Source organism: Ylistrum balloti, unplaced genomic scaffold (genome assembly GCF_031769215.1).
Source record: "Ylistrum balloti isolate Yb309-2 unplaced genomic scaffold, AGI_CSIRO_Ybal_v1 Utg371510, whole genome shotgun sequence".
Classification (NCBI taxonomy): Eukaryota; Metazoa; Mollusca; class Bivalvia; order Pectinida; family Pectinidae; genus Ylistrum; species Ylistrum balloti.
Window position 1 is genome coordinate 190395 of NW_026782780.1, and position 11517 is coordinate 201911.

Below are 11517 nucleotides of genomic sequence, written 5' to 3' on the forward strand. Positions count from 1 at the left end.
GCTGAAGTAACACTGATCCTGTGTATGTTATTGATAACCGAGACCTGAAAGGCTGAAGTAACACTGATCCTGTGTATGTTATTGATAACCGAGACCTGAAAGGCTGAAGTAACACTGATCCTGTGTATGTTATTGATAACCGAGACCTGAAAGGCTGAAGTAACACTGATCCTGTGTATGTTATTGATAACCGAGACCTGAAAGGCTGAAGTAACACTGATCCTGTGTATGTTATTGATAACCGAGACCTGAAAGGCTGAAGTAACACTGATCCTGTGTATGTTATTGATAACCGAGACCTGAAAGGCTGAAGTAACACTGATCCTGTGTATGTTATTGATAACCGAGACCTGAAAGGCTGAAGTAACACTGATCCTGTGTATGTTATTGATAACCGAGACCTGAAAGGCTGAAGTAACACTGATCCTGTGTATGTTATTGATAACCGAGGCCTGAAAGGCTGAAGTAACACTGATCCTGTGTATGTTATTGATAACCGAGACCTGAAAGGCTGAAGTAACACTGATCCTGTGTATGTTATTGATAACCGAGGCCTGAAAGGCTGAAGTAACACTGATCCTGTGTATGTTATTGATAACCGAGACCTGAAAGGCTGAAGTAACACTGATCCTGTGTATGTTATTGATAGCCGAGACCTGAAAGGCTGAAGTAACACTGATCCTGTGTATGTTATTGATAGCCGAGAGGCTGAAGTAACACTGATCCTGTGTATGTTATTGACCTGAAAGGCTGAAGTAACAACGATCGCTGTGTATGTTATTGATAACCGAGACCTGAAAGGCTGAAGTAACACTGATCCTGTGTATGTTATTGATAACCGGCTGAAAGGCTGAAGTAACACTGATCCTGTGTATGTTATTGATAACCGAGACCTGAAAGGCTGAAGTAACACTGATCCTGTGTATGTTATTGATAACCGAGACCTGAAAGGCTGAAGTAACACTGATCCTGTGTATGTTATTGATAACCGAGACTGAAAGGCTGAAGATCCTGTGTAAGGCGATCGCTCTGGATGTTATTGATAAGTAACCTGAAAGGCTGAAGTAACAACGATGTGTATGTTATTGATAACCGAGACCTGAAAGGCTGAAGTAACACTGATCCTGTGTATGTTATTGATAACCGAGGACTGAAAGGCTGAAGTAACAACGATCGCTCTGGATGTTATTGATAACCGAGACCTGAAAGGCTGAAGTAACAACGATCGCTCTGTATGTTATTGATAACCGAGACCTGAAAGGCTGAAGTAACACTGATCCTGTGTATGTTATTGATAACCGAGACCTGAAAGGCTGAAGTAACACTGATCCTGTGTATGTTATTGATAACCGAGACCTGAAAGGCTGAAGTAACACTGATCCTGTGTATGTTATTGATAACCGAGACCTGAAAGGCTGAAGTAACACTGATCCTGTGTATGTTATTGATAACCGAGACCTGAAAGGCTGAAGTAACACTGATCCTGTGTATGTTATTGATAACCGAGACCTGAAAGGCTGAAGTAACACTGATCCTGTGTATGTTATTGATAACCGAGACCTGAAAGGCTGAAGTAACACTGATCCTGTGTATGTTATTGATAACCGAGACCTGAAAGGCTGAAGTAACACTGATCCTGTGTATGTTATTGATAACCGAGACCTGAAAGGCTGAAGTAACACTGATCCTGTGTATGTTATTGATAACCGAGACCTGAAAGGCTGAAGTAACACTGATCCTGTGTATGTTATTGATAACCGAGACCTGAAAGGCTGAAGTAACACTGATCCTGTGTATGTTATTGATAACCGAGACCTGAAAGGCTGAAGTAACACTGATCCTGTGTATGTTATTGATAACCGAGACCTGAAAGGCTGAAGGATCCTGTGTATGTTATTGATAACGAGACCTGAAAGGCTGAGTCACTGATCCTGTGTATGTTATTGATAACCGAGACCTGAAAGGCTGAAGTAACACTGATCCTGTGTATGTTATTGATAACCGAGACCTGAAAGGCTGAAGTAACACTGATCCTGTGTATGTTATTGATAACCGAGACCTGAAAGGCTGAAGTAACACTGATCCTGTGTATGTTATTGATAACCGAGACCTGAAAGGCTGAAGTAACACTGATCCTGTGTATGTTATTGATAACCGAGACCTGAAAGGCTGAAGTAACACTGATCCTGTGTATGTTTTTTTTCAATGATTCAATTGTTAGCAGATTAACAAAACAATATTTTTGATGCGATTGTGTTTTGTCTATCACTGAGTGTTATGCATAAATTTTCTCGACATTTTGAACTTTCAAAGTTCCATCATTGGGATTCAGCTGAAAGTTGCCTGAAATTGTCCTCACATGTCCCTGACAAAGTGCTGTTTTTATCTGAAAAGTTTGATTTTAACTTCTGTTTCTTTTCCCTGATGCCATTGCACTGAATATTTATATGGATGTTAACAATATAATTTTTTGCCCTCTTTGAAATTTTGACATGGCTGCCACATCAGGTCATTTTTAAATTACTTGTCCAATCATTTTTTTCCCTGAACAACACCCCATTTTAACCTCTGTTAAACCTGTGGGATTCTGCATTAACATGCTTGAAATTGTCTGGAGATGATCCTGGCCATAGTAATACCTGTTTACAGTTACCAAGGCAACAAAATTTTTTTGGGAAAAGAAAGTTGCATACATCTACATATGGTCCTTTATGTTCATAAGAGCTTTCAATGGAATCGGTTCACCAGTTTAAGGAAGAGTTCTCCCGAAAATATCTGTGAATGATTGACATTGAGACATGGCGATTCCAGTATAACTACCAACCCTCCCTAGTTTGTTGAAGGGGACATAATCAATATTTTTCAGCAAATACAAGGATGAAACAAAAGAAATAAAGATATTTCACACACTGCACTGTAAAGTGGAGTTGAAGCCACGCTTTATTTTGTCTCAATACTGATGACCTTTTAAGGTTATTGTTTGATTTTCAATCTTTTTTTCCTCCGACAACAAGTATCCCAAATATGACTATCTCCAAAAGAACTGAGCTTAGTGTGAACCACACTTTCACCTGTTATTCCACAACACAACAAAAGTCTGTTTCTGAATTGTGAACACTTTATTGCATTTCTGTCAACGACATCATGAGGTAACATTTCGTATCTGTTGAACAAACAGTGGTAACCCAGACACCCACAGATTCCATGTCCGTAACACCAAGTGTTAACCTAGACACCTCTAGATTACATGCCCGTAACACAAAGTGTTAACCTAGACACCCCCAGATTTCATGTCGGTAACACCAAGTGGTAACCCAGACACCCCCAGATTTCATGTCCTTAACTCCAAGTTTCAATCCACATCGCCCCAAATCTCATGTCCGTAACACCAAGTGGTAATCTACACTACCTGAGATTTCATATCTGAAACACCAATTGGTAATCCCCACTGCCTGAGATTTGATATTCGTAACACCAAGTAGAACCCACACCGCTTGAGATTTCATATCCTTAACACCAAGTGGAACCCACTCTGCTTGAGATTTACTATCCTTAACACCAAGTGGTCACCCATCTGAGATGTAAAACTTCAGTTTTTGAGATTTTGGAGTAGTTTGACTCGGCCAGCTTCGTAGTCATCTTCATCGACGTTGACCAGGAGTTTTATAGCTTCATGTCCAACAGCCTGCTTCAGAGATTCTGTAAAAATAAATTCATTTTTACTGGCTGAGGGGTCCTAATTGGGTGGAAACAATACAACTAGTAATTTCACAGAGTGTAGGGACTTCCCCATTATATACATAATTATACATTATTTTTATATTAGATTTATTAATGTGTAAAATACCGCCTTCAAGGCCTTCAAACCCAGAAAGATCAGGATTATTTACCTCAAAGAAATACCCCTTCAGGGCCTCCAAACCTATAAATAAAAGATTTATTTACCTGTAAGAAATACCCCCTTCAGGGCCTCCAACAAGGATCCATTGATGTAGTCTCGCCAAAATGCATCCAAGTAAGTAAGATCAGAGAACTTGATGTCACACACGATTGAACCAAGGTCATGTGACTTCAGGACAGTGTTTGCTTGCATGAACTTTTCACACTGACGTTCAACTACAGTCGGTTTATTAGAGAAGATGTTTCCCTCCAGTGTACCTTCTTGTAAGGCAACTTCTGCACGCACACGCAAGCGAATATCTACAAACATAATGAATTGTACATATCAATTCAGCTATCAAGAGATAAAGATAAGAGGCACAGTTGACCTGTAACACTCATTTTGATTTTTTTAGCAATCATGAATATATTTTTGTTAACGGTACAAAGCTTAACCATCTGTACAAACAACAAAGACAATGCTGACATTATAACAGAATCTTAATTCAAACTCAAATTTGATGAAGCTAGTGCCAAATATTAACACAAAACAAATTTACACAAAGACTCCTGAAAAAAGAATAAGACCAGGTGTTCTGTAAGAGCAAGTGCCTTCTGTTTTGTCCACAACATTCTCAATGTTAATCTTAGTCAACACAAATAAATAACAAAGTCACAATCCCAAGTGAGAGCAAGATTACAACAATGGAACCACCAGGCAAGGAAATAAGATTACCCCTCAATAAGATCTCCATCAATCATCAGCGAGGGTTAATGTTCCTCGACCAAGGAATGACAGATCAGGAATGTTTTACTGACTTAAGGAAGTAAGTCCAGAGCACCACTTTCAAAATTTTATTGAGTCCCATTACTAAGAAATATATATAGTGAGTGTTCAAAGTTTGAGAGTCCAAATGTAGTGGCGCATTGCAGCAAAACTTTTAGCGTGTGCGTGTGGAAATAGCCCGTGAGAATGCGAGTGAGATACTGAGCGGATGTGATGTAATGTGTAGTAAACCTGTTTGTCCAGTACCCGTAAGTATTGTCTGTGAATAGTAATTGAGTGTTGAATGTTGGGAAGTTTTACCTGGCAATAAGATAACCATGAGTCTGGGACTCAAATTGAGTCAGATCCTTTACAGACATAAAATTTAAGATTCAATTTTTAAGATTTACTTGTATTTCCTCTGTTTGACTCTGGAAACGGTGCAGATTTCAGAGTCACAATTGACTGAGCATGATGAATTATAACCTCACCAGTCACACTCGTCCATCAAACTGATCATATGAAGACCCCATCATGACTAGGTATAGATCTTAAACCTTCATACATCATTGTGACCAATCACTAAAGATTACATGCCATTCCATACTGATATACCACTTTATTTATTTCTATACACATCATACACATACTCTAGGAGTGTCATTGACATAACTTATTCTTCCTATCGGGACCTACTATACTTCTCTGTCAGTGATCAATCATAAGTAATAAGTCTACGGTCACTCGTAGAATTTCTGTAAATACTTCAATATTACATTAACAACTAAAAATAGAAATAACCTCAGTTCCAGGTGTGAGAGTTAATTGTGAGGGTTGATCAGTGGGGTGCTGTGTGTTGGGTATAGATACCAGGAAGTATGTCTGGTGTGAGGGTTGATCAGGGGAGTGCTGTGTGTTGGGTATAGATACCAGGAAGTATGTCTGGTGTGAGGGTTGATCAGGGGAGTGCTGTGTGTTGGGTATAGATACCAGGAAGTATGTCTGGTGTGAGGGTTGATCAGGGGGGTGCTGTGTGTTGGGTATAGATACCAGGAAGTATGTATGGTGTGAGGGTTGATCAGGGGGGTGCTGTGTGTTGTGATACCAGGAAGTATGTCTGGTGTGAGGGTTGATCACTGGGGTGCTGTGTGTTGGGTATAGATACCAGGAAGTATGTCTGGTGTGAGGGTTGATCAGGGGGGTTCTGTGTGTTGGGTATAGATACCAGGAAGTATGTCTGGTGTGAGGGTTTATCAGGGGGGTTCTGTGTGTTGGGTATAGATACCAGGAAGTATGTCTGGTGTGAGGGTTGATCAGGGGGGTTCTGTGTGTTGGGTATAGATACCAAGAGGTATGTCCGGTGTGAGGTTTAATCAGTGGGGTGCTGTGTGTTGGGTATAGATACCAGGAAGTATGAGGGTTGATCAGGGGGGGTGCTGTGTGTTGGGTATAGATATAAGGAGGTATGTCTGGTGTGAGGGTTGATCAGTGGGGTGCTGTGTGTTGGGTATAGATACCAGGAAGTATGTCTGGTGTGAGGGTTGATCAGGGGGGGTTCTGTGTGTTGGGTATAGATACCAGGAAGTATGTCTGGTGTGAGGGTTGATCAGGGGGGTTCTGTGTGTTGGGTATAGATACCAAGAGGTATGTCCGGTGTGAGGTTTAATCAGTGGGGTGCTGTGTGTTGGGTATAGATACCAGGAAGTATGTCTGGTGTGAGGGTTGATCAGGGGGGGTGCTGTGTGTTGGGTATAGATATAAGGAGGTATGTCTGGTGTGAGGGTTGATCAGTGGGGTGCTGTGTGTTGGGTATAGATACCAGGAAGTATGTCTGGTGTGAGGGTTGATCAGGGGGGGTGCTGTGTGTTGGGTATAGATACCAGGAGGTGTCTGGTGTGAGGGTTGATCAGGAGGGTGCTGTGTGTTGGGTATAGATACCAGGAGGTATGTCTGGTGTGAGGTTTTTCAGTGGGGTGCTGTGTGTTGGGTATAGATACCAGGAAGTATGTCTGGTGTGAGGGTTGATCAGTGGGGTGCTGTGTGTTGGGTATAGATACCAGGAAGTATGTCTGGTGTGAGGGTTGATCAGGGGGGTGCTGTGTGTTGGGTATAGATACCAGGAAGTATGTCTGGTGTGAGGGTTGATCAGTGGGGTGCTGTGTGTTGGGTATAGATACCAGGAAGTATGTCTGGTGTGAGGGTTGATCAGGGGGGTGCTGTGTGTTGGGTATAGATACAAGGATGTATGTCTGGTGTGGAGTTGATCAGTGGGGTGCTGTGTGTTGGGTATAGATATAAGGAGGTATGTCTGGTGTGAGGGTTGATCAGTTGGATGCTGTGTGTTGGGTATAGATACCAGGAAGTATGTCTGGTGTGAGGGTTGATCAGGGGGGTTCTGTGTGTTGGGTATAGATACCAGGAAGTATGTCTGGTGTGAGGGTTGATCAGGGGGGTGCTGTGTGTTGGGTATAGATACAAGGATGTATGTTTGGTGTGAGGGTTGATCGGTTGGATGCTGTGTGTTGGGTATAGATACCAGGAAGTATGTCTGGTGTGAGGGTTGATCAGGGGGGTGCTGTGTGTTGGGTATAGATACCAGGAAGTATGTCTGGTGTGAGGGTTGATCAGGGGGGTTCTGTGTGTTGGGTATAGATACAAGAATGTATGTCTGGTGTGGAGTTGATCAGTGGGGTGCTGTGTGTTGGGTATAGATACCAGGAAGTATGTCTGGTGTGAGGGTTGATCAGGGGGGTGCTGTGTGTTGGGTATAGATACCAGGAAGTATGTCTGGTGTGAGGGTTGATCAGGGGGGTGCTGTGTGTTGGGTATAGATACCAGGAGGTATGTCTGGTGTGAGGGTTGATCAGGGGGGTGCTGTGTGTTGGGTATAGATACCAGGAAGTATGTCTGGTGTGAGGGTTGATCAGGGGGGTGCTGTGTGTTGGGTATAGATACCAGGAAGTATGTCTGGTGTGAGGGTTGATCAGGGGAGTGCTGTGTGTTGGGTATAGATACCAGGATGTATGCAGGGCGATGAATTAAAATATCAAAATTTATAAAGATAGATTCAATCACAACATACCCAAGCATCTACGACAAGTGGGTAATTTATAATGGTGCTTGGGTATGTTGTGAATAAACCTATCTTTATTAATTTCAATTTTACTTTGTGAGAACCATTGTTGTTAGCAATAAAGATGAAAAGATTGATCAAAGCCATGAAAATAAATTGTAGATTGATCACTGTTCTGTTCAAATGTACAGAGAGAACACCAGATCTTCCATTTGTAACATTATAGTGTCACCATCAACTATAAGAATGCCTTGATCAAGTATCAAAAGTGATTTTGGTGCCAACCATTGTATAGTGTTTATTGGATCTTCAGTTTGGATCTCCTTTCCTCTCATCTAATTTAGTCTTTATTATATTGACAGATAAATTTATCAAACCATTACATTAATAAAGACAAGAAACCTACACTGACTTTTTTAAATATCCACTATCCATCCATTTTTTAATGACACACAAAAAGAAGTTTTGCACATTCCATTAAGTACTTTGCATAAATAAGTAAAATAAAATTTGTCAAAAATCAAGATAGCCACCTGCAAACCATTTTGTTTTTCTGATCTCAAAATCAAATTTAGGAGATGAAACTAAAGAACTTACATATAAAATTATTCAAGTAAGATCCATTCAATTATTTACAAGAAGAAGCAAAGACAAACTTTCAAAATCAAAAACAAAGATGGCTGCATGTCAGCTAGTTTGTTTTTTCTGATCAGTACTAATATTTAGGGATCGAGGAGAACCTTAATATCAAAATTGGAGAAGATCCATCCCATGTTTCTAAAGAAACAGCAATAGTAAGAAAAGTTAAAATATGAATACCAGACAGATAACTGGAAAGGTTCATTTACAGCCCCAACATCTTGTGATCATGATGGACTAAACACAGAGGATTTAAACATTATACCTTTTCCTCTCCAGCATATCTACCTTATATTACACTCAGTATTACTCACCACAAGTCAATTTCTCCTTCTTTTCTGTATTGGTTCCTGAATCACCGCTCTTTTTGTCGACGACATTGCTATCCTGATTACCTCCCCTGGCATTGCTTTGTTCATTGATGGAATTCACTTCTGCATTCATCTCTGCACAGATAGCAATGCCGTGCTGATCATCATTTGTGTCAATGGCGTTGCTGGGGCGATTGTTACTAGTGTCAATGATGTTGCTAGGATGATTATTACTAGTGTCAATGGCATTGCTAGGGTGATTATTACTAGTGTCAATGTACTTGCTAGGGTGATTATTACTAGTGTCAATGACATTGCTAGGATGATTATCACTAGTGTCAATGGCGTTGCTGGGGCGATTATTACTAGTGTCAATGGCCTTGCTAGGATGATTATCACTAGTGCCAATGGCGTTGCTAGGGTGATTATTACTAGTGTCAATGGTGTTGCTAGGGTGATTATTACTATTGTCAATGGCCTTGCTAGGGTGATTATCACTAGTGCCAATGGCGTTGCTAGGGTGATTATTACTAGTGTCAATGGTGTTGCTAGGGTGATTATTACTAGTTTCAATGGTGTTGCTATGGTGATAATTACAAGCAGAATTATCGTCATCTCTTTCTTTTAAACTACCAGATTCTTTATCCATAAGACCAGATTCTACATCCATGGATTTGTTTTTACCAGAGGAATCTACATCTTTTCCAAGGTTTTCAGATGATTTGATATCATTTGCTGAAACCAATGTTTTATCTGTTTTATTCCATTCATCACCAGATGCACTCTGAGGATCTTTCCTATCCGACCGGTTTGTACTGTGGTCACCGGGACTTGTAATCCTCCTGACTGATGAACTGTGATTACAACAATCCTCATTGTCCTGTTGGTTGGTATTGTGGTCACAGTGAGAAATCACCTCCACTGCAGCAGTATCACATCTTGCCTCTAAAAAAATACAAAATACAATTTTGATTTTAAAACTTTCTTTTTTTACCCTTCGGAATAAGGAACAAGCTTATGAGTACCACAACAACAAATTTATATGTACATTGTCAAACATCTTGATTACAGCGGTAAAGACTTGTTCAAGGGAGAGAACAAAAGCTTTTCTCACAGGGGAAACGCTCAACTAAAATGAGTCGATAAAGATCTTTAGATATCCAAATTTTGTTGCCTTTTACAACCTTACAATGGGGAAACAGTGACAATTTTTATGCCCTACATATACCTGCATGGCAGTGTGTTGTTGTAAGCTGTCAACCAACTGTAGTATACGACATACCTAGGTTACCTATTCCTGCACTCTCTACGCCTTCTTTTTTTCTTCGTTTGTAGGACAGCGAGGAGGAACTTTCTGCATTCTCCACCAGATCATCTGATCTTAACCTCTTTAATGGAATTGACATGGAAGTACTATTGCCAGCAGATATGCTCGTGGGAACACACACCTCTCCTGTGTTGTCAGTCAGATCACCCGATTTTAAGCTCTTTGATGTAATAGACATTGAGGCACCTGCAGGTTTGTGTACACACATCTCCATGGGTAACAAAGAATCTGGTGAAGAGCACACTGCTGTCCGAGTTGAATGTAACACTGAAGTGGACGGTGAAGAAACTGACTCGCAACATCTGTTACTGTCATATTTTGAGTCCTGAGGTAAAAGTTTTGAATTATTTGAAAAATCAGATGAGTTACAGTGAGCACCATTTTGAAAGTCTGACTTGGCTTGTGAGATACTGCAGGGCTTTGTAGTATTGTAATCTGAGTGTTGTCTCATTGCCTCTGTAGGTTCACTGTCTTTACTTGTTGAAGGCAGACAGGCCGATGACTTGTGACTATCTATTACAGCATTGTCAGGAACTGATTCAGAAGACACCTTGTCTATCATCCTTTCTGACTGACCGAAAGTCGTCTCCAAATATTCACATACAGGATCCAATATCACTGAAGGAAATAAAACTAAATTGAATTCACATGTCAGTTATGTAATAAATGATATGTATACATTGGTTCCTTATTGAATTCCCATTTTAAATTCAACATTTACATCAATTTTATCTATGATTTATATTCAGCAAAGTTAACTACACATGTCAGGTTAGCTGTCTCTGATTACTTACATCATTTTCCAAATAAATTAAGCCCACTGAAAAACTATCCATATTTCCTGTCTTTTCTCTTACCTAGATGTATATCATTTTTAATGTTATTATGTAAATTCATATAAATATCTCCACTAGCTTTCGAACCCTGGGCCTCTGTCTTACTTGTCTAACGATCAAATGATCAAGTTAATGGAGAGTTCTCTCTAGCCAAGCAGTATATAGTACGATACTTGATGTTCTTTTTCTTATGACTTCATATTTAGACAAGTCATATCTGAAATCTGATATTGGTGCGAACCGTCAAAGTGCGGAACGTCTGGGGCGAAACGTCCGACATTCAAAATACATCTCGCAAAATCGAGACAATCTTGATTTCCCGTGTGAATTCCCATCTGAAAGGGTATATCAGTATTAAGTGTAAATACATGATTCGCACCTGTTTTTCTGGCCCTAAGATGTACGAATTGAGACAGGTCGTGTCTATTAATTATTCGCAACAGGTCCAACACGTTCATGAAGTTTGATTCCGAAACCAAATTCATTTTCTCCATGCACGACAAAAAACTGAATCCATCATGGACTTTGGACGTCATTTCCTGCGACATCAAGCCTACACAGAAGAATTTCAGAAGTTTGATATCCCTCTCGGTCATTTGATCGCCAACAATGTGAAACATTTCATGAAGAGACATTGAAATATAATCCTCGTCGACAACATTTGGATTACAAGAGTTGGTCGCCAT

The 11517-nt window shown here is 40.3% G+C and overlaps 1 protein-coding gene across 1 annotated transcript; it reads right to left on the reverse strand.

The window, feature by feature from the left end:
* Positions 1-3113: 3113 nt before the first annotated feature.
* On the reverse strand, positions 3114-11517 carry LOC132562780 (dentin sialophosphoprotein-like). The gene is made up of 5 exons (XM_060227548.1): positions 11211-11517; positions 9951-10613; positions 8672-9613; positions 3946-4200; positions 3114-3699 (listed from the first exon to the last, which is right to left on the reverse strand). The coding sequence occupies exons 1-5, from the start codon at positions 11515-11517 to the stop codon at positions 3590-3592; spliced, it is 2277 nt and encodes a 758-aa protein (XP_060083531.1). The 3' UTR covers positions 3114-3589.